This window comes from Aphelocoma coerulescens, chromosome 2 (genome assembly GCF_041296385.1).
Source record: "Aphelocoma coerulescens isolate FSJ_1873_10779 chromosome 2, UR_Acoe_1.0, whole genome shotgun sequence".
Lineage (NCBI taxonomy): Eukaryota > Metazoa > Chordata > Aves > Passeriformes > Corvidae > Aphelocoma > Aphelocoma coerulescens.
In genome coordinates, this window is record NC_091015.1 from 24,628,579 (window position 1) to 24,652,762 (window position 24,184).

The 24,184-nt window shown below is 39.2% G+C and overlaps 1 protein-coding gene across 3 annotated transcripts in view; it reads left to right on the forward strand.

Annotated features, from left to right (window-relative positions):
- LOC138106359 (probable acyl-CoA dehydrogenase 6) overlaps positions 1–24,184 on the forward strand; it is an 83,592-nt gene that overhangs the window by 48,156 nt on the left and 11,252 nt on the right. For all 3 annotated transcript variants that reach the window (XM_069006843.1, XM_069006844.1, XM_069006845.1), the window contains 4 exons: positions 6,598–6,727; positions 9,727–9,833; positions 15,836–16,003; positions 21,161–21,334. In XM_069006843.1, the coding sequence (XP_068862944.1) occupies positions 6,598–6,727; positions 9,727–9,833; positions 15,836–16,003; positions 21,161–21,334 (579 nt within the window). The remainder of the gene's footprint in view (positions 1–6,597; positions 6,728–9,726; positions 9,834–15,835; positions 16,004–21,160; positions 21,335–24,184) is intronic.

Genomic DNA, 24,184 nt, shown 5'->3' on the forward strand with positions numbered 1-24,184 from the left:
ATCAGACCTGAGTAGGGAAAAATAAACTCAATTTAAAACTCCAGGCAGAAGATGACTGAGGAGTCTGTGATCAGGGATTGCTTAAAGTTTTTCTCTGACTTGGAGCTGATGCAATAGCTGGTGCCTGGGGCTGTGTGCACTTTGGATCTTCTTTTTCCTCTTTTGTTTTTTGGCTACTGCATCTTTTACATTGTTAATGTGTCTTATGTTGCCATGTGCACATTTTATTCTATTGTACCAGGAAACTTAGCTTTTCCTTCCCCATAACATTGTTTGTACATAATTTGGGGGATTTGTGTTACATTGTTTTTAAGAGCTCTAATAACCTTCTGGGTTGGAGGTTGTATGCAGATGTGACTGGTGACTCAATGTCACTGGGGATATACTGCATAACCACTTAGAAAATGAAGAAAACTTACAAATTTGGGAGGTATGATTTAGAAAGCAGAGGGTAGCAAGTTCAGCTGTTGGCAACTTGGCGGTTTAGAATATACTGCTCTGGCTTTTAAAAGTGTCCTATACAGCTTTGAACCCTTTTCAAACGTGTCCATGCTGCTCCTAGCTGGGACCAGGTCTGTGTGGTGCATTTATCTGCTTAGTGGCAGTATTTATCTGCTCAGTAGTAGGCACTGCCAAGTTCCTCTGTGGTATTTTGTGGTGGTGTTATAGAAGGGTTTTTATCCTTACACTGTGGGAGAAGTTTCTCCTTTATTTTACAGTGTGGCTCTGTCTTAACCTAAAACCATGCTAGACAGATCCAATCACCTTAGTCATCTCAGTAAATTTCGTTTCTGTGGTGACAACTGTGATGACTTCTGTAGCAAGAGGGAACAGAATAGAGAATACAGAAGGAGTGTTGTAGAAACACATATTTTGCATTGTTAATTGCTCTTGGGATTGTACTCGGTCTGCTAACCATGAGTGTTTGAAAAGTAATGAGAAGCCAATCCATATTTTTCCTTTGCAAGGGTTACTGGATCACAAGAGTGATAGTTAAAGTTTGGTTAGCAGAGTAAGTCCTTATCTGTCTTGGAAATTTTGGTTGAAGTAGTATCTGTGAGAGAGCAAGTAGTGAATGTGACTGCAATCTTTCTAGGATCAACCAAACAAAATCATAAAACACTATAATTTTTCCTGGTTTGGGACAAACTTTCAAATGATAAGAGTTTGGTCTATATGACTAAGGTAATCTGTTATAAGGAACTTTGCATCTGGTACAAGGGTTGGTTTGTGTCAAGAGTTTTTGTTCTTGGTTGGTTTTTTTGGTTTGTCGTTTTGTTTTTTGTAAGTTGATTGGGGGAGGGGAGGAATAGCCAAAAAATGCATATGTCTTAATCTCAACAAGAGTAAAGTGCACTCGCAGTGTTTCTATTACACTAAATGAGAGGTTTTTTCCTCTACACCCAGCCAGAAGCAAATAACCAAGAAGGCAGGAGGTGTTTTCTGAACTTCATTAGTCTCAACTTTTCAGAATGGGTTTATGGGAAATTGCAGAAAACACAGAGTTCACCCTTGGTGATTCTTTAAATTCCTTCTATATAAAGCAGAGGAAAGGAATTATGATACAGATTTCTGTACTGTCCTACCTGATGACATTTGCAGTTATGTAGCTTCAGGGCTCTTTGTAGTTCTCTGGAGCTGAAATTCTTGAACCATATTAATGACAGGTGAATAAGGTTTGAACACTTAAATTTTTCTTCTGTTGATTTAAAATTGTAGGCTGTGGTGAAAACTGGCAATTAGCTCTGTCTTCGTAGTGTCAAATATAGGAGTCTCTCAGACCTATCTTCAAAATGGGACTTGATTCATGCTTTGTCTTTCTAGTCACTAGAAATGAGAGCATATATTTGTTTTTTTCTTGCACTGAGTTAGGTGCCAATAGTAGAAATAATACTGAGTGATTTTCTTAGGTGTAGATTTACTTTATTTCACTTTCACTTTATTGAAACTTTGGAAACCATGTAAACAAACAAGATAAATTATATATGCATTTAAAATGGAGTTCTGGATATGGCTGTATTGTGTTATCACCATTCCATTTTCCAGGCTCACTTACATTCTTAAAACATTGAGGACCACCTGTTTCACCTTGCTTTCACTTACTTACAGACCCCTTTCACCACAGATGTTGTCATTCTCACTGACAGCTACTAGAAGGGATTCAGAAACAAATTCCACAGAGAGACACTTGTAAACTCTTACAAATTTTTGACTAGAGACTTCAAGCCTGTCTCATCATTGAACAGAGTCATATTTGAACAGGGATCCTGAACAAGTGTCAAGAAATGCTCTGGTCTTCACAAAAGTGAAATGATTATATGAAAGACTTCAGCTTCTCATTTGCCTTTATGAGTCCTTTTTCATAGACTTTCTCTGCCTTTGTTTTTCCAATTGATCTTCTCAGCAGTGTTTCTATTTTGACATGTTGCAACTGGAGATCATGTCTTGCTCTTTTATTTGTAGTTTTGGGCATCATCTGTGCTGTCTGGCCCATATTCATATATAAAAGTCCTGATACCCTAAATTATCAAATCTAATAGAACGTACACTTGCATCTTTTCAGAAGAATGTTTTTTTAAGATTCACCGTGTTCTTTCGGATTCCTACTCCACTGCCAGGGTCACAGACATTACATGTAAAAATTTGCTGATCTAGATAAAATAAGGAGCTTTTGCAGAGTGGGAGTGTTAAAATAATGCAATGGTGGTGATTAGTAGAAAAGCAGAGAGCCAATTTAAAGGAATAGGTAAATATACTGACTATGGTGTGGCGGGTTCACCTCAGCCAGCTGCTAGCTCACTCCCCCTCTCAACAGAACAGGGAAGAAAATACAATACCAAGGCCTGGCTGTCGAGAAAAGTCAGGGAGACTGGTCACCATTTACTGTCATGGTAAAAAGCAGACTTGGCTGGGGGAAAATTATTTTAATTTCCTGCCAATTAAAGTAGATTTGTGTAGTGGGAAGCAAAGGCAAATTAAAACAAGATGTTCCATCATCCTCTTCCCCTTATTCCCAAGTTCAGCTTCAGTTCTTCATTCCTGAGTCATCTACCTCACTCCCCACCCCAAGTGGCACGGCAGGATGAGGAGGGGAGGTTGTAGTCAGTCCATAGCACATCCTCTCTGCTATTCTTCCCTCCTCACACTTTTTCCTTCCTGCAGCTTGGGTCCTGCCCATGAGCTGCAGTGCAGAATCTATTTATTTGTATGTTCCTGTGCTCTCTGCTTTGGGCCTTATGTTTTAATTGCTTTGTAAAAGAATCTGAAATCTGACAATGGATAAGATAGTGTATTAGGCCATTTAACAGCTGAAAGTTGTGCTATTATCATCAAAACAGAAATAATTTGAATATAACTGAGTTGCCTTTTTCTTCCTGTTTTCAATTATAAAAGCAATAGTTCATTAGACTTTCTGCCTAGTTTAATCTAGTTTGTGCTTTGTTCTTTTAAATTTCTTGCAAATTAAAAATGGTAATGTAGCCAAGCAATTCTCTGAAGGTCCCTCATCTCATTTTAAAGTAAAATGAAATATTTGCCCCAGAAATAATTTACATGTGAATATTTAAATATAGTTTGTTATTCTTGATGTGGGGGGTTTTTTGGTTTTGTTTGGGGGGGCAGGGGGGTTGTTTGTTTGTTTGTTTTGTAAAGCACTCAAATCTAGAATTTATTTGGTTTCTTTCATTATGGATTTTTCACCAAAAATTTCACCGAAGTGTTCACTCCTCTCTTAGGCATGGTGTTTGCTCTTCTGAATTAAAATTTAATTGACCTATTAGCATAATATCATGGTACAGGTATTTCCAAGAAGTTTTCTTCATTGATGAGACTGGCGAATACAAACCTACTACCACCAGCATATTCCCTTTTTTGTAAATAAGTGTTATTCCAAAAAGAGTAAGTCCTACTCCAAATAAAAATTAAACATTAAGTCCGTAAAACATTCACCATCATCACTGGAGCAGATAGAAAAAAGAATGGCCTGGTGGTTTTGTCTCCAGTTAAGAGCTGGATCCCACGTCATGCAGGAGAATGCGCTTGGACCAGCCCCAAAGTATCTGGCCAGAGTTCCAGCAGTGGGGCTGTGAACACCAGGCTGCCACCAGGAGCTGAGGGATAAAGGAAGTTGCTTTGGTGCTTGTAGCCAGCACTGCCAGCTACTGCTGTGTGTGCCACCCCTGGCAGCCTGGCTCGGTGTGGAGGCCCAGTTCTCCAAAGAGATGGGACACAACTGTGCTTCGCCATGCCCTAGGTTACCCAAATTACTGGGGAAGTAACATCACAGACTGCACTGACAAGTCAATCGCCACCTTGATCAAGTATTCAGGGCTCAAAAAGACATTCTCTATCATTGTCCATCAAATCGCTCACATTTCTCCATGAAAATTTAGCTTCTTGGCTCCTGGAACAGAACTGATGAAAGCTTAGGTGTGGTCTGATTAATGTTTTTCCATTTGCTTCTGCCCTTCCTGCCTGCATCTGTGGTTGTCTCTTGCATTTTCTATCCCCAGATCATAAAATCTTTGGATTTTATCATCTCTTTGCCTGGCAGGGCTTCCCTCTCCACCCCCAGCTCCCAAAGCTTCATTCTGTCCTTTGGTCAGAAATTCTTTCATTGTCATTCCTTTAAAAGTTGGCCTTTTGCAGCACTTTGTTTTTAAAATGTACTGCTTAGTAATTAATCTCAAATGAGAGCAAGAAGAGTCTGTTATGTGGTAATATACAATGGACTGTGGCATGGACAAAGAATGTCTGTAAGCTGTATACTTGCATAAAGTAGCCCTTCTTTGGGTCAGTTTTGTGCATAACATTCCTCCTGGAAAGTTACTTCGGGTAAATCTAGAAACCAAGGTTTTGATCTGTGAAATTTAAGTGAAAGATGGGAATATAACTGCCTTGTAGACAAAACTAAAGATAAAATCAGTAATAACAGTAGTTTGGCAATAAAAGTATTGACTGATTTAAAAAAAAAAAAATCTAATGAAAAGTATTTGTGAGGTGCCAAACCTGAGGTTATCTTTTATAATTCTGCTATAGATCCATACAAAATTAGCAAAATCTCTCTCGTGCCCGATATCTTTAAACAGTCCTGTCTTTACCTGCACATACTTTCCTAACTGCTCCTCAGAGCATTTATTTGCTGATGGGGGCTGTGTAAAGGCAAGAAAATTAGATTGTTATGTTAAACACATTTCCATATTGTTGTTTCATTGTACTGCTTAAGCTCCCAGTAGGAACTTTAGGATTGCGTCTATTTTTAAGAAACATTCTTTTCAAGCAAAAGTTTGGAAAAGTAGCCATTTTTTAATTCTGACAGTCTAGACTATTCAGTATGACCTAAGGAGAAGTGTTCTTTGCAAACCAAATTTTATGCTTAGCCTTTCCTACTGTGTTTTCCTTTCAGCAGGGAAAGGATGAACAAAGATAGTTTCTGTGGGTTTAGGAAACATGATAGCATGCAAAGCCCCATGTTCATATGCACTGTGTTGTTTTGACTTTTATTTAATGGTGTTTTTTGAAAACTTCAGAGCAGGTCAGTAGAGGGGTGTACTCAGTGTTTGAGGTCAGCAAGTGAAAACAGAAGAGGGTCATCTGCCCTTTATTGTGTGTGTGAGGGGTGAGGGTTTGTTTCTATTTATTTGAAATTTTCTTAGCCGGTCTTCAAGGCAGCTAAAAAAAAAGGAGGTAACGTTATCTAATCACAGCTTCTCATCCAACTAATGATGTCAAGCAGTAACCTTTGCTTTCTCACCATATTTCCTTTGAACTGTAAGCTATTTAATACAGCTAAAAATTACCTCATCCACCATAGCAATGTATCCTTTTCTGTGCTTCACTTTGTAGTGGGTTTATCAGCACTGGACATGGGAGTGAGGTGAAGAATACTTTTTTCTTTAATTGAATTTGCAGATTGGAATATGGAGGGGAGAAGGGGAGCAATGGGCTGTGCTGGCACCAGGCCAGTATCCCAGGTTGTCAGTCCCCTGTGAACAAAGAATGCTTTAATCACTGCACGGACCAGGTGCCAGGGTATGAAATACACGTGTTCAGTACTGTAGTTGTGCCTAACGTGAATTTTGAGCTGTGGCAGTAATTTAGCATGGAAACACAACCTGCATGTGGTCTCACTCCATGCTGACTTGATTGCTGTGTCTGAGCAAGATGATTCTATTGCGGGATGAGAGCAGGTGTCAGGTGTTATCATGGGGAAATAAAAGCACTTCTTACCTTGTGTTGTGATCTGTTCATATGACCTTGCTGTTGGAAAGAAAAATTTTGCCTTCTGATATAATTTTCAACAGCATGTCACTTCTTCCTGCTGCTTACAGTAAAAGTAATGAGGCTACTTAGGATACTCAGAGGTAACCTGATGTGCACATGGATAATTAGAGTGGGTGTAATTCTCAATTCAGACACTGTAAAGAATAGTGTGGTATTGCTTTTGTGAAAGGAAAGCTGGTAATTGTCAAATACTTAAAAATTAGCAGTTAAATTGCAGTTGGCAAGTTCTTGCAGTAGCAACATCTTTTTGTGTTCTTTTTCTTGCTGCTTATGCCAGTCTAGAACATGAGAATCATAGATCTGTTTTTTCCTCAGAATATGGTGGCATGGGCTTGGACTTCTCCTATAATATTGCAGTGGCAGAAGAGCTGGGAAATATCCGCTGTGGAGGTATTACTATGGCTATTGGAGTGCAAGCTGGCATGGCTACTCCTGCTCTTACAAGGTAATTTTCAGAAAGTTTAGTTTAGCCTAAAACCCAAAGTGTCATGAGTAGAGAAAAACAACACTGTGTATATTTCCTGTCCAGCCTGAGGAAAGAACCTCCTTCCTCTCTGCTTCTCTCAGACAGTTTGGTTTAGGGGAGAAAATACTTCTTTTTTAAATATATTTTTAATGCTAGAGTATTATATGTTAAAACATAAGCCTTGTTTAGTAGTAGATTGTATGTTTACAAACACAGAATTTTGGTGCCACAACCAATTAAAAAATTTAATTCCAGAATCCAAGTTATTGGTGTTTGTCTTTTTTCTTAGCCAGATATGCCAGTGCAGTAATATTAAGGATGTGTTTAGTTGCAGTGATTAGGATCAGTCTAATTCTGTTTTATAATTTATTTGTTCTTTTTCCAGCTTTGCAAGGTGTCAATCCTAAAGTTGTAGCACATATATCATGCTTCCTAAATATGCCCATTCTAGACAATTAATCATTTTTCTTTTCTCGGCAGCTATGTCAGTGTTCCCATTTTAGTCACTTGCTATCATTCAGGCTCCTGCACTTGCTCAATCTGTTTTGTTGGGTTTTTTCCTCCCTCGATAAAAGTGACAGTTACCAACTTCTTCATGTAGTAGTTTTGCAGACATTCTGTGTCATAGCAACAGTTTTTAAAACTAGAGTGGGACAACTGACTGATCCAGCAGTTTGTCCCTGGAACGTGGATACACCTAAAATTCTGGAAGATGAGGTGCCACCCTTGTCCACAGCATACCTGGGAATGAATATCAAAAAAAGTTAGTTTTACTATGTGATTTATTGTTTGCTGTAAAGGAGAGAAGCTGCAGCTGACAATCAGAACATATAAACAGAACTGTGTGGATCACAGAAGTGCTATATCTGTATTTTGCCATGGTTTCTTTTCTTTTCTTTTGCCTTCTAATTATGGTATTTTATACCACCGGAATTTTTGTCTTTGTTTTCATGACATTCCACCAATGTTAGTTACGAAGTATGGAGCAAGAAAGGATGAACCATTTTCATGCAACTCAGTGTGTCAGAATCTCACACTTGGGACTTCTGTGTTACACAGGATCAACAAGATTCATTGACTGTAGACTTGTGTGTGTGTATGGATACCCAAATGCATAGAAATGTATTTTATAGTGATGCTAAGGCTTCACAGTTAATCACATGGGAAACTGTGTTCTGGGGTATGGCCCCAGCCAGAAAGCAGACATGGTCGGGTCTGTCTTGAGCCAGAGCACGATCTCCTTGAAAGCAGAGTTTTCTAATTCTGTAGCTGTTAAACTGGGAAGAAGTGGGTATTGCATTTGTGCAAGCCTGAGGTTTTTCTGGGATGCATTTAAGATGGGTAGAATTTTACAGAAATGGCATATTTCTAGCAGAAAGCTAGCAGTTGAACAAGAAGCTAGCTGTCTCCTGCAAGGCACATCTTCTGAAGATAGAGATGCATGACCTTTTTTTGATTGCAAAATAATATCTTCTACAGCCACATTTTTGGAAAGAACTGAACTGTTTTCTGGAACTCAAAACAAAGAAAGACATCAAACCAAAAATATTATCCTAAGAAAAGTTCTTGCTGTGAAAATTCTCTGTTGAAATGGTAAAGGTTAGCAAAGTTTCAAGCATCAGAAAGCATTGCCAAAAATCACCACTATCTGCTCTCATGATCTAGTTTTCCATGTTGTTGGTTGGGTTGTTTGGGGTTTTTTTTTGACTAATGAATGTGCAACTAGCCATACTTGATCATACCCATGGAAAGTTAAAAAAAAAGTATACTGCCTAACAGACATGGGAACTTTGTTCCAGTATGCTAGAGTAAGCAGTAAGCACTCCAGACTTGCTTCTTGTATTTATTTGGGATTGCTGCTGTGATTTTCAGCAGAGACAGGACTAGGAATTGAGCTCCTTGTGTGCACCAAGTGGAAGTGTCTGCCAGATCCCAGTCTGTTCTCTGTCTGTCCCATGTCCTTTGTGCCAGGGCTGGTTGGAGGGGATGGCTTAGTCTTAGCTTGAATGGCCCCGCTCCTTTGGAAGTACTGGAACTGTGTTTTAGAAGGAGACCCCAGTGAGCCTAAGGAGACGAGAGATGATGATGACCTGAGAAGCCTCATACCAAAGAGGAGGCTGAGGAGGAACTTGAATTTATGGATTCCTGCACACAGAAGACATTTCATGACCCAAGGAATTTTTCAGTGGCACTAGAGAGGTTCAAGAACTAGACCTTGAACTCACCATTCACACTGCAGAAGAAATCAGTGAATGTTAATTAGGATAAAATCAAGCATAAAACGAGATGGACCATATTTTGAATGGATATGAGCATCTAAACAATGGGAAAATAGTGTGTGCCTCTTAACTGAACTGAAATACAGCCAAGTGAAATTTTTGTGTTAAAATACCATCAACAGCTTGCTGATTCCCTTTTTATTTTTGTAGAGATAAAAGAGCAGCTGAGAAGCATTAATGGATTTTACTGTGTGATTTAAATATATTAAGATATAAATAATTTAAATATATATATTTGCAGATGGTGGCCATGACATGTCATAACTTTTCAGTCATCACTAAAACCTGGCAAAGAGCTGGTGCAGAAGTCAGAAGATAAACAGAGAGCAGGTCCTCCATCCTGGCTGACTTCAGGAGCATAAAGGGGAATCCTCAGGGGTTATGTTTATTTAGATCTGGAACTTTTAAAGCAACAATCATAAAGATAGATTTTGGGCATCTAGGCCACACATTTCAGTGGGGATAAGATGCCTGAATATGTTTTAAAACTTGTAGAAATGATTGTGGCTGCACTTCTGGTGAAGACTGAATCACAGCTTTGGAAGGTACCTATTCTATCTTTTGGCTCTGGGACAGCTTTAATCTGGTCATAGGAAAACTGATCACTGTGTGGGTAGAACAAGATTTGTAACTAACACCTAAATAAAATTGACCTTCATGAGCTTTTAATAGCCTATCTTTTTCATTATTTTGTTGCAGGTTTGGTTCCCATGAGTTGAAAAAACAGTTCCTCATACCAACTATAGCTGGTGATTTTGTGGCTTGCTTGGGAATCAGTGAAGCTGGAGCTGGGTCAGATGTTGCAAGTAAGTTAACCTAGCAAGCTGTCAGTTTTAGACAGCTTGATGTTTTAATGGAAAGAATCTGTTTTTCCTGACACTTCACTTTGCCCCCATCCTTTGTAATAAACAAAAGGAAGGAAAGTCTGGTGTGGTGGGGGCAAAAAGTAACATTCCAGGAACATAACACATGCTTCTCATGCATCCGAAAGCAATCTAACATATTTGTCAGGTGAATCAATGGAGTAACCTTGTATAGGCTGAGCACAAGAGATTTTTTTCTTTTATAGTGGCCCCAGTTTTCTTTTCTGTTGTCCTGCTGCTGCCTCCCTGCTCTGTCCAGGCTCACTGCTGGCAGGAGCATTCCAGCACCTCATTAGTTGCACAGCCAGCGTCAGTCATGCAACTCTAGGTGTACGTGAGGGGGAACATAACCTGTTCAGCTGTACTGGAACCTGCACTGCCTTAGCACATCCTCTCCACTGAATGGGGGCAAACTACAGAGCCACTCTGTTCTGAAAATGATGGCATCACTTTCACAATGATTTCCTCTTGCTCATCCTTACCACACCTCAGCCCCTTCTGTCATTCTGGTGAAGCAAAAATATATCTCAACTGCTGATTGCTTTATTTAAAGGTAATGAAGAATTTGTGATGTCAAATCTATTACCTTTGTGATTTAGTTACTTTGCATGCAACTGGTTTTCTTGGTTTAATGCAAGAATATGTTTAAAAACCTGAACAAATGAAACTATTATTCTAAAGTGCCTGAGGCAGTAGAAAATTTGAACAATTAAACCAAAACAGATACTGTGGAAAAAGAAAAGATGTCCCCTCTGGTGCTGAATCATGGACTTCATGGAAAAGAGAATGATAAGTGACCACTTTTAGAGATTTAGTTGGACAGAGCATGGCTAAGTTGAACACATTGTGTTCTTGCAAATTACTGAGACGTCTTCCTGCAGACAAACTTGCCAAGTATGAGATATTTTTTATCCTAAGAGTCCTATATCCACCTCTGTGACCAAACTCCTGTTGGTTTTTTCAAGGCAAATAGATAAACATCCAGCTGCAAGGGTGCAGTAGGTAGATTTCAAGAATGTTAACGTGGATAATGAAATAATGGGACTAAATCTTTCTGCATGATCCATTGCTGTTTTCCTTTCTGGGTTAGTTGAATTTGTTCACAAGAAAAATTCCATTACTGTAGTAGACTTTTTTATTAAAGAGTAATTATTAATAATACTTAGTAATTAGAAATAATAAATATATAAATATTAAATTTCAATATTATTTAAATTAACAGTATTGCTTGTCATAATTCAAATATTAAGATGTAAATAATTAATCTTATAATAGTACTTAGTAATTTACTTGTTAAAGTAATTATAAATTTGAATTTTGCTAATGTAAGAAATACATCATTTAGTTTAATAAATGCCTCTCTAGTTTAATTAGATGATTATCAGGAATTTCCAAATATGAATTTTTTGATGCAGTGTTCCAGATAATAAGTAATATAAATAATGCTTCAGCAGCATGTTGTTTATAATCTAGTTAAAGCAGTATGATGTACTTAGATTAATGCAGTTAAAAACCAATTTGGAATCAAAGAGGAGTATCTAATGAACCTATGCTGCAGCTTGGAGACACACTGCAGGATGAAATGACAATACATTTTCCCCCTGTTCTGGAAAATTTGATCCCTGATGTAGATGCCAAATCCAGCTTACAGTGCTTCTAAAAGGTAATTAAATGGACAACTTAGGTGTGGGCAACAATAGCTTGTGTTCTGAGTTGCACCATTTTGCACCATCTCCAGGTGGCCCGGCTGTAAAGTAGACTGAGCTGTGTGAAACTGCACTTGGTGCTTCCTTTTGTTTCTCATGCTATTGGGGATGTTTGTTCCCCTAAGAGAAGTGAAGGGACATAGCAACTCTTCACATGTGAGGGTTGGGGACATGCTTCTGCCATGTGAGCCAGTATATTTTAAACTGAAGAATGACAGAGACTGAGGTAGCTCTAACATTTTTTCCTGCAGTTCCAAAATTAATGAAGGTGATATGAGCTGGGAAGACAAAAAAGGTGTTTACATGAGAACTGAAATGTGCCTCACACCAATTTATTCAGAATTCAACAGAACAAAAAGGACTGTGTATATTAGTCTAACAGAAAATTCATGTCAGTTTGAAGGAGCACCTGTCTGCTTTCAAGTACAGTTGTTCTATATTGTCCATAGTAGTGACCAAGTGCACCAAAACTAGCACAGAGTTGGCTTGAAAAGAAAAAGAGAACAGTACAGTTGGTACAGAAAGTTCTTTAATTTCAGGATTCTGGTACTACAAAACATAAACATTTGTGTCAGTTTGAATTATATTGTCTCATTCTATCTCGCTCCAATTCCACAATTTATAGAATGTTTTGCTGACGGTTTGTGGGGATATTTAAGAACACATCACGGAAAACACTTCCTCTTGTCTTCGAGTTATGTCCAGGCATCTGCAGCTAGTAACACTGTTCATGTATACCTCTTCAACATGGATATCTTTCCCTGTTTTGTCTCAGTGGAATCCAGCCTTTCTGCTTTTCTGAATTGAGGTTGTCTTTTTTGAGCAAAAAACCCCAGAATTTCACATGGTGTCTATAATGGCACAAATACTTTTACAACCCTAGTAGAAGTATTACTCTCCAATATGTGATGTTACACAACAGCTTGCAAACTTGCAAATCCTGTGATTAACTGTGGATCATCTTCGTTACCAGTTTGCTATGGAAACATTGCAGGATTTAGCAATCACTTTTACTACTTTGTGTCTGAGTCCTTGTACTTGCCATGTTGAATTTGAAAACTCAAGATCATTCCTTTCTCACTGGGCCACACTTCAGTTGTCTGTCTTGGTGATGTCTCCCAAGTTTGTGTCACAAATAAATTTAATTAGTGTATTCCTACCCTTTAAAAGATCATTAATGCAAATATTCAGTAGGTTTTGTCCAGAAGCTGATATCCAAGGAGGGGCTTAACTAGTACCTCTCCCTGCACATCAGAACTTCCTCTTTTAATGCAACCTGATGCAATTTCCCCTTTGCCAAGTTTCTTATGCACATTTCCACTTTTGTCCTAATTATCTTTTCAAATTTTAACTCATAGTTACCTAGTAGTGTCAATTTCACTTGCTTGAGTCCAATAGGATTTTTTCTCCAGAAAATCCAATTTCATAATAAACAAATCAGGTTGGGTTTCAATAAGATATCATGGGTAAATTGAATTCTCTTTTCTTTCCAGATGTATTTTGAGGCTGTGGAGATTGTCAAAACCAGCAACCTCTGTTTTCACTAATTTCAGTTTCTATACAGTCCTTCTTGTAGGTGTTTTGCTTTGTCAACTATATTGTGAATCCCTCTGTAATCTCCTGTAAAAAGTTTTTTAAGTGTCCTCTATATGCCTCATTTTTTTCCCATCCTCTTTTCATTTCTGTGGATGAAACATTTTTATTTGCCACCCTAACCTTCTTTGATTTTGTTGGTTTTCATCTGCAAGATTTAACTTAGTTCAACCTGTTGCAGTACTTATCTTCTGACCTCCAAACTGTAGCTTGCTTTCATGATTAATCTTGTTCATTTCCTGCAAGTCATCTCCTGGTTTTTGAAATGCTTATTCATTCAGTTAGACTTGAAGGTATTTCTTTAAAGTTTTGGGGCTTCTTTTCCTGTTCTGATGATGTAAATTTCAGATATGTGTTCTTCATATTTTACTTGAATGATATGTGTTGCCTATCTTTGACTGTAATATTGACCTTAAAAGTTGAAGCCAAGCTTATCTTTAGTCAAATCTATTTAGATGCATGACTGGACTCAAGAGTGCAGTGGAGAAGAAAATTGAGGCTCGAGTACACAATTTGAATGGTGATGTGACCAACCCTGATTGCTTATATGGCACCAGCTGTATCATACACCTCTGGTGATGCCTTGTGCTCTTCCCCAGAAGGGCTCCTCAGAGCATGCCGTGTTGAGACATAAAAAATACAGGATCAGTGGGGTGGGCCTGCAAAAATTAGTCATGGAGCACCCACGGAAGTAGCCTTTTCTCAGAGCTATACTCTATCAGGGAAAATAATCAGTCAAATATTCCAAATTTTCTGCATAGCCATATTCCTGAGTCCACTTGACCTTAGTAAATTCTTAAGTATGTTTTCAAAGTCTGCTGTATTTTAAACATAAAACTTATGTATTGATTTGATCATCTTTCTTTTAATTAAAGATAATCAACTCTTCATAAGATCATTTTAAATAGTTGCTTCTCAAGTGTTTGAAGCAAACTTCGAGCAATTGAATCTGGGAGTACTTAAACATTCTCATTAGTAAGGCATTTGTTCTTTAATCTGTATTTGGGTGGTTAGGCCCCTGTGACGCCATGCTTGCAAGAACTATTTACATTTGTGGTAACATCACAGTGCTCATTGTTCCTTTGCAGATCTTCTATGAGACTTCTATCTAATCTCTTCGGTAGCTGTTTCATAACAAAGGGATGTGTGATGTAAATCACTGTGTATGCTCCCATCATTGTCACACCATTTCAGCAGAGTCATATTTCTTATTCCAGCTCTTGTGTGTCCTTCATTTATTATTTTGTCTCCATATGTATGAGTGTCCAGTGTCTGTGTCCATGTATTATGAGTGCCAGTACTTTAGATTCCTTCAATTTCTTGGCCTTCATTCTTATACAGATTTCATATCGAGTCCCTTGGACAGATTTGCCACAGCCCTTTCACTGGGTGAATTCCTCTGTGTCTGCTGGTTTTATCCACATGATTACTATCTCTTTCCCTTGCTGTTCATCATTATCAGCTAGTACATTCCTTTAGCCATAGCTATATCCCATACTCCCCTGTTTTATACCTTACACAATTTTCTCCCATCATTTTCCCCCTGTTCCTTCATTAACAAGACTAGTTTTCAGCCATGCTGACCTCAGTCCCAGTTTATCTCCTAAATGAAGGTCAGATACTTGGGTTTGCTTTTGGCTTATGTTTAGGGCCCTAGGGAAGACTGTGCATGTGCAGACTGAGGTGGTTGTGTATCAAAGTGTAACCAGATGTCTTACATGTGCCTGACCACTCCACCTGGTGTCTGACTCCTACCCTCCAAGTCTACCGTCCCCCTCAGTGGGCAGCCTCTTACAGACTTCATAGTCTTGTTAGATTTACAGGCGCTATTGGGAGTGTGGCAGGGTTCTCTTATACCATCACCTACTTATAACTGGATATCTGTTGGAGAGTCTTTGTCAACTGGGGTTCTTGTCGAAGAGGTTCAGTTGCAGGGAAAAGAAGCCAGCCCTTTGGAAACTGCTGGGGGGTAAATAACAACTAATGAGTCTCTCTGGCTGTCTGTTGCAAGCAGCTAGGGCTGCTTGCAGCGTAATGTAAACAGTCGCAGAGGAAAATAATATTGCTTTTTGCCAGGGGGCATAAACAGCAGGTGTTTAGATCTCCTTCATATGTAGATGTTCATTGCATTCAGACTTGGCCTTTCATAGTTTACCAGCTTTGAAGGTATTGCACCCCGTGACCAAGAGCATGCAGGAAGTGCATGTTGGTTTGTCTTTATACATTCATAGATACCAAGGTTTATGTTTGTTTAAGTCATGACTCTGGAATTAATGGCTTCCTCAGAACCAGTGCACAGTGAGAGAAACTCTAGTAGGTCACCTCAGAGTGAAATGCTTCTGTCCCAAGTTTTTGACCACCACACTTACTTAGGAAGTTTTCTGCTTTTATCCACTGGGATGAAGATTCCATCTGAAGGAAGGTGAGAGAAGTGGAGAAGTGATCCTGTTTCCCTGACTTGCCTTCCAAGAGTTGTCCAGACTGGTTTGCCTCATGCCTGGAAGGATTATAGGACATGGGGTTATGAGGGAGAACCAAATACGAGTTTTCTGTCTGAGAGCAAGGGATTGACCCTGCCACTCATACCTGGACCAACATACCTCTCCTTCCCAAGAATAACCCTTCATTTCCTGTGTTTTGAAATAGATATCAAGACAACGGCTGTGAGAAAGGGCGATGAATATGTCATAAATGGTGGGAAGATGTGGATTACATCCGGGACCCAGGCAGACTGGATGTGCCTCCTGGCAAACACCAGTGAAGGACCTCCCCATCGAAATAAATCTCTCATATGTCTGCCAATGAATCTACCTGGTAATAACACAGGGCTCTTTGTCTTCTAATTTGATTTCATTGGTGTTTTTTGTATGCCTAATACAAGAAGGAAAGGTGCTTAACGAAAATATATTTAGAGAAGGTGTTCAGACACATTTTCATGGCAATGATTCATAACCATATAAAAGGAGAAAGAGTTCAGAGATTTCAAACTTGGGAAATACCTCTCAAAACATGCCTGGTGGGCTTGCTGAAGAGAACTGCAGGCATTCTCAGAGTGTTTGATGGCTGTGCTGTGCAAAGGAATCTTTTCATGAGAGCACTACTACCAATTTGAATTATAAAAATAGTCTGAGAGTTAAATGTGGGCTGGAGTGAAAAATTCTTGGAAGTAGGGATTTGGTTTTGAATAAGACTAGCAATTCAGGTGAAGATATGGAAGAAATACAGCCTGGTCTAAGGGTAAAAGTTTCAGTGGTACAGTCCACACAGTGTCTGTTCCTGAGTAATCTGCAGACCTTGAAGAATGCAGGAGTGCTATATGCATAAAGAACATCATTCAGAGAGGATGCAATTAAGATTGTGCTGGTGGGATGCTTTGCAGTTTTGACAGTTGTGCAAAAGTTTCTAAATCTTTTCAGTTTTCACTCATTTTAATATTTTAAAATATGCAGTATATTAATTTATGCACTATATAATACATAGTATATTTTAATGTGCAATTTTAAAAATTAATGTTTATTTAATGCAATGAAACACTTGTTTTAATACTATTTAATATTTATTAAATCTAGAATAATGTATATCAATGCATTTATTATGTAAAATATTTATAGTCAGGGCTGTTTTTTTCATTCCATTCAGAGTATTTTACACATGAAATACATGCCATTGTTGGCATTTCACATGTAGGAACACCACCGTGGCAGTGAAGTGAATGTCTCTGTGTTCACTTAATGGATTAGACTGAGAACAAAACCCAGGTCTCCAGTGTTGCAAAAGAGGATGATGAGAGATTCTTAAGGGAATGTCTTTTAAGTGAATTTCAGTATGGGGTAAGTCAAGCAAGTGAGCTGCCTTGAGAATCAAGCAGATTCTGAGTGAGTTGTGAGCTTCTACAACCTCTGCTCCTGCAAGACAGCCTTTGAATGGGAGCTCACAGAAGACAGACCTGAGCTGCTTCACTAGTTGTGGACTTCATCTTTATTGAGAAGTGATGAGTGAACATGTAACTCAGAGCCAGAATCTTTCTGAATTTCCAGGTAAATTCACTTATCAGCCATCTGCTGAAAAATGAATGAAGTCCTTCGTGTGATTTTTCATGACAGGGTCAGAATGCAAATGCAGTACTACTTCTCTGAGATCAGTCTTCCTAAAACAACAAAGCAGCTGACCCATGCTTGGTGTCAGATCAAATATACAGAAGTTTTCTTAGAGGTTTTCAGCTACTTTGCTTCCCCCAAAAAGACATGAGTTGTCATAGCTCTAGGAGAGGGAAGATGTTAGATCACGTAGCCTAAACACAGACCTTCTTTACCTACATTAAATAGAATTGGAGTCGAAAAATTGCCTGAGACACCTTAAGCAGATCTGCAGAAGTGTAGAAGTCTTCCAAGGAACAAAATTTGCACTCCTCAAAGTGCATGTGTTTTAATTCTTCTGTGATGATACACATATTTACCTCCAAAGGGGTCACAGTACCAAGATTGGTGACCTTTTGAAATGAAGTATTAAGACTGTTGATTGTGCTCAGTGGGTGAGTCATATCAGAAGTGAGATTTTTCAGGAAGCTCTATCTGGTTTGATACATCCTAAGGATGTCTGTCTGCTAAAGATTGTGCTCCATGGAGGGCAGCAGACCAAGGCTGTACAGGAAGCGTCTGGAGGACATCACCGAATGATGCACTCTCAAACGTCTGTGGATGTATGTGTGTCAAAGCTCAAAACCAGCTGCAATGGAGAGCAAATGTGTTATGTCTGACTCACCTCTGCAGGCACCAGCCTATATGACTGGGTAAAGAAGGAGCCGTGGTGCATTTTTTCTAAAAATCTAAGTTGTTTTGTACTTATATAGCATGATGAAAAAACAAAGAGGGAAAAATATTACAAGTCTGAAAGTGAATTATTAACTTCAACAATTGGTAATTTATTGAAGATATAAAGTAGGATTTGCTTCTTCTAATTTTGGGTATGTGTACTCTCTAATCTGGGGTGAAGCAAATCATGGTCTAGATTTGACAGACACTTCTGGCTACATTTCTCATAAAGAGAATTTGGATAACAGCACTATGGATCCACAATACATATCCAAATTAGGTGAATACTTCTCATACAGTAACAATGTCTGAAAAAAGCAGCTGAATTTTTCATAGGATGAAAGAGGATCTAACAAGTTACAAAATGTCTGTGTGTAAGGTATATAGACAAATTGCTTGCAGCCCTGATCTGGTAACTATTTGTCCTCTGAGTCCTCAGATACAACTAGGGGAGATTGCAAGGAGGAGTTAATAAGAGAAGAGAAACCAGGAAAAGAGAAAGAGCATGTTTCTCAAATTGAAATTTAAAATGTGTCTGTTTCCATTTGTAATGGCACTAAATGGTGTCAGGAGAGAGCAACTGCCTTTCTCTCAAGATAGAATATAGGAAATAAAAGAGATTGTCAGAAGGCTGGAGGAATGGGAGAAAATGAAAAGTCAAAGACACTTGGGAAGAACTGCCCAGGCAGAGAGATACCAATCCATCTCAGTGATACTGGTGCAAATAGCTCAAATGGCTCTGTTAGTGTGATTTTAGTAAGTCAGGTGCTTGGCCTTGTTAAATTAAGATTTGTGTGTTATTGCATGTGATTTATTTTGATTTCTACTGCTGCTGATAGTTTTGCATTTGTAGTACCCCTTAGGAAGGGAAGGAAGACAATTAAATGAAGGAAAGGGAGATTTTGATGCCCCCATGGTGGCCAAAGAGATGATTATGTATCACTGTCTTCCACAACGTAAAGCATGTACTAGCCATGGAAGGGGCATTACATGAGACTGATGCAGCTTGGTCTCCTTGTGGGTGAGAAACATGATAAGGGCAAGTGAAACTGGTATGGCATGACAAAGGGGAATGCTGGAAAATTGAGCACACAACCCAATCTGGAAGAATTGCAGATAGAAATCATTAGCACATTTATCTCCTCTAACCAAGCCTGTAAGAGCTTTCTTCAATAGTTGTTGCTGTATGTGGATCTGGAAGTTAACAACGGGATTGATTTAGCAATATAATGAACTGCCAGCAGTTGTGCTTTCTCGAGGAGAGTCCTTTTAAACCACCCACTAACAAGAGCAGTAAGTGCATCTTCATATGGGTGAGGAGCAGTGATTGCATAAATCCAGTTGGCTTTAGACCACACATGATCTCTGAGACTCTCAAAGAAACCAAATAGCAGTATTCCAAAGGGAAACAATGTTCCAGATTTCATCTGGGCTTGTAAATTGCTCAGTGTGTGGTTATTTAGCTCTGTTTATAAAATGGAAACAAACCACAAATGCTTTTTTGGCTGACTGAGTACAAATTGCTAGATAATTTTCAATTCAAGAATCAAGAATTTTTATACAGCTGTCCTGATTTTATTCCTGCATTGACCACATATCAAAGCAAGTCTTCCTAACACATAATCTGATTACAGATTGGCTGGTGGAGAAAAAGTCTTGAGTGGAACTTGTGGAAGTCTATGTGGACCTTATTCTTAGAGCAGTCTTGGCATTTGTAAATGCTGTCAGTATTTCTTCTCTGTGAAGAGATGAAAATTTCCATAACCTTATTTAGTGCAGCCAGAGAGAGTGAATTTGAAGGAAATGACTGCCAACTCCTTCTGCTTGCAAAACCAAAGTAATTTTCACATGGCTGAAGGCCTCCTCTGACTAAAAGTTGAGATGTCTGTATTAGTTCAGAAAACTGTGTTCTCTGAAAGCCACGAAGTATAGCAAGATACAAACAAGTACAGAGGGACCACAATAATCTGTGTGGTGACCAACCAGCTTCTAGTGAGCCATGTCAGAGAGTAGTAGAGATTGAAAAAAAAATAGAATAAAGAGGAAAACATTGACAGAATACCTCCTCATCACAAAACTGGGTGGAGTAGTGAGTAGTAAAGTGAGTAGTAAAGGTGAGTAGTAAAAATGTTTGGTTTTCTGGCAAAGATACATGTGCTGATATGGAGGACTGGTTTGCTACATACATAGACTTGTCAGGTGTAATTAACATGTTTTGCAAAAATCCTTATGCCTGGTTGTTGTCCTCCTTTCACTTTTGAAGCATTCTTGACTTTCACCCTGAATATTTGAATTAGCTCCAGATTAAAAGGGAGATAAAAGCTGAAGACAGGAGAATTGCCATGGGAGAACAGTGGGTGCCTGCTAAACTCTCATGGCACAGTGGTAAGCCATGCTTGCATCTGAACTACAGCAAGAAAGAACTCGTAGCTATGAGAAACGAACAACGGGATGGAGTCCTGCCCAGTGTGACAAGGTTACTGAACCTTCATGGGGCCAGACCTGAATGAACTGGGTTCATCTTCAACAGACCTTTGCACGTGGGGTCAGAGTCAGTGCTGTGGAGAGAGAGGTCTGTGGGGAAGCAAACCTTCCTCACAAACATACACACATGAAAACTCAGAGTGATCCCTGTACCAGAAAAAATCAGGGTAGGCTAGAAAGGGGAAGATAAATGAAGAAGAGAGGGAAGGAAGAGGATTTCCAGGAGGAGAAATCCATGAAATGTAGCTCCGTTTTTGTCCTTACTGAATAATTGTCTACTGTTTCATAGCAGTTCAGGCACTTGGCAAATATTGCTGAATTGAATTCCAGCATTTTATTATAATGCTAGATAAAAATCAAACATAAACACATAAATATTGCATTGTTTGAAGACCTGTGTGGAGTACAATTATTAGAACCAGTAAATACTTATTATTTGGGGAATAATGGAAAGTGGGACTTTTACATTTAAAGTTTCTGATTTGCTAGTTAAATAAAGTGGAAAAAACTTTTAAAATAGGATTTGGGCCATTTTACTCCAGAATACTGTTATGTTTTTCCTAAAGGTAGGTTTCATTGTTGTCCTGGAACATACATCTGCAGAATCTTCTCTCTGAAAACATTGTACTTGTTCATAGTGATTCTATTTTTTGTGGTCTTTCTCATACTCCTTCAGGCATTCATGTTGCTAGAAAGATAGACAAACTGGGTATGAGGTCATCGGACACAGCTCAGATCTTTTTTGAAGATGTAAGGGTCCCCTGCAAAAACCTCATCGGTGAGGAAGGAAAGGGTTTTACATACCAGATGTTGCAATTCCAAGAAGAACGGCTGTGGGGAGTAGCCACTGGTAAGTCATCATTTGCGCTTCTGCAGCTGGGCGGGGACACAGGGGTCACTCTTTGCATGACTAACAGCACTTTTCTTTTCTTGTAAGTTAAAATGACCTTTTAGGATCTGTTTTTGAAATCTGTCATAGCCTGGATAGAGAAGACATTCCCTTTCTGTAGGAAAACCTGAAGCAGAAAATATTTTGTGAGCCATTGCAGAGGCTGATTTTGCCCTGATTTTTTTTCTTGGTGATTCTCTGCAGATAAGAAAGTACGGTATCATGTTATGTCTACTACAAGTATAGTGCAAAGGCTATCAAAATACCAGCATGAAATAGAAGGATGGTGACTTTTCCTGTAGTACAGTGAGTTATGATGTTTATCATGGACTTTAGAAAATTAACTTATTGGCTGTGTAAAGAAGTGGCTCTTTCAGGATGTCAGAGCTGTGTTTTGCAGATCTGTTTTACCTCTGTACACTTTGGACATAAGTGGTACAGTACCACATTCATTTCCCTGAAGTTATGTTATCACAGAGATTGTTACTCAGAACTCAAGCTTACTCAAATCCATGTATTTGGGTTATATGGATTCTGGATATTCCAGGAAACCAGATCCAAATCTGGATTGTCTATTTTCAACCTGCAAACTTTCTTCCTATTCCCCAGTGTTTGCTTCTTCAAGTTAAATACAATGTGGTTCACTGTAAGAAGATTGGTCCTCCTTCGATTCCAGGGTTGTCTAAATAATGTCACTGTATTCATGCTCTTGTGCATTCCCTGTCTGCCACTGTCTGTGCGTGGCTGGGGAATTGAGAATTCTAAGAAGTGGTGTTTTGATTCAGTGAACAAATAAAAAAGCTCTCACTGTTTTGCGTTTATCCCAGACCAAATATTTTAGAGTTCAAATGCCTTTAAAAAAAAATCTTTTTTTGAGAAAAAGTTTTTAGTTCAGCCTGAGATAAATAGTACATGTGAGAGTAGTTTTAGCAAAGGACAGGAGGTTACACTTGCCAAGGATATCACTGCAGACACAGGCAAGCAGGAGATGTGATCCTACCACTGCTTCTGCTTTAACTGAGGTGTACACAGGCTGCAAGGGTGTACATTGTGCATTTTAATGCTCAGTTTGAAGTCTAAATTAAACTAACCATCAGAAGCTCTGGGTTGCAGTGAGACTCCCCAGGCAGCAGAGTAGCCAGCAGCTTTAGTCATGCCCCAGGCGAAAGTGACGCGCACTGACAGCATCAATACACAAAGCCTGGCAGGTTAGATCACTCCTGCTAAAACCACGGGCAGCTTGGTACTGTCCAGTCTTGCACAACTGCCTGGCTGTCGCTGTGCTCTGCCAGGAACTGGAACACCAGGTTTCAATTCTTTTTTTTGTCCAAAACAACGCAGCAGGAGCAGGTGAACTCTTGCCCTGGATGAGCAGCCTAGGAAGGGCATCTCTGCTCCCCTGCTATGGCCAGGCAGGGGCCATCAGAGAGTCTTGGAGCTCACCAAGGAGAGGGAGCTGCCTTCTGCAGTGGCTACCGTGTAAACCTTGCTGGACCCCTTGGGCTTGCTTTTTTCCCACTATCTAATATAAGATGCATGAAAGCACTGGCAGCGGGGACAAGACCCATGGTTTGGGCCAAGCTGCAAACTTCAGAGGTCACCAATTGTGGTAAACAAGAAAAAGAGTAACCACTGCTCAAAAGGAAGCCTGGTAGTTGACGGGTGCAGTTTGTTACACCACAGCATCTAGAGATGTTAACTTCCAGTGCTGCAAATGGTTTCACATGTGTTCAACCATGACTGCTTTGCTGAAGGCTCCGATGTGGGAAACGGTGTAAGTGCCTTCAGTAGTTTCGTGATTAGGTCTGCACATTTAATCCTGGTCCTCACTTCTGCCCCTCAGCAGGACATTTCTGTTCCTTCCCATTTCATGACTGTGACATTTAAAATCGTCAGTCTGCTTTTAAATGCTTTAGGAACCAGTCTTGGCATCCTCACTTTCACTGCTTCCTTTAACTTGGAAAAGGCAGTTGACTGCCATTCTTGTCTGTTTTTCCTTTCTGGGTGTTGTTTTCTGCTGTTTGGGGTTTTTGTTGTTTTTCTCTTTGTCTGGGAGCAGGGGGGCTGGTTTATGTATCTTTAAAGTATCACATGCTCTAGATTACTTTTTGTTTATTAATTATCTTCTTTGTGGCCAGTTTCTTCCTTCACCTTTTTTTTTTCCTTTAAAATCTATTTTCAGTCAAACATATTTAAAATACAAATGGAAAACTAACTTCCTGGAACTGCAAAATTTGGTCCCAGGTGTGGTCTTTCCTTCTGAGTGACACATTTTCAAAGGCATTGGTCAAAGTCACTGTGTTTCTTGCTTCACTGAAAGCAAAGAGGTGCCACATATGTGCCATGTTGTGACACTCGGTAAACACTGTCCATTTGAGGACCTGTTGCACTGATCACAGGATGTTGCTATGGCAAAAAAAGCAAACAGTTGTTTTGTGAATTGCTTAACTTGGAGGCAAAGAGGGAGTTCAGTGTGCGTGAGAGAGCAGAATGGCACTTTTCTAATGACTTCTATCTGCTCCTGCAACCTCAGTTTTATGAGCACCATTGAGTCACAGCCAGTAAGCAGGATGACAGATCCTTTTGCATGGGCAACACACATCCTTAAGAGTTAGATTGCTCAGTTTAGAGCTCACTGTACGTCTCATTAGAGAGTAATCAGCCACAACCGAAGAAAAATATATTAATTTCCTTTTCTTTTCAGAGGAAACATAGCAACAAGGCAAAGTGTCTTTACAGTGATCGAAGTTTCAAGTGGAAAAATATAAGTTGGATGGAGATACAAGGAAAGATTATTCTGCATTTGGCAAC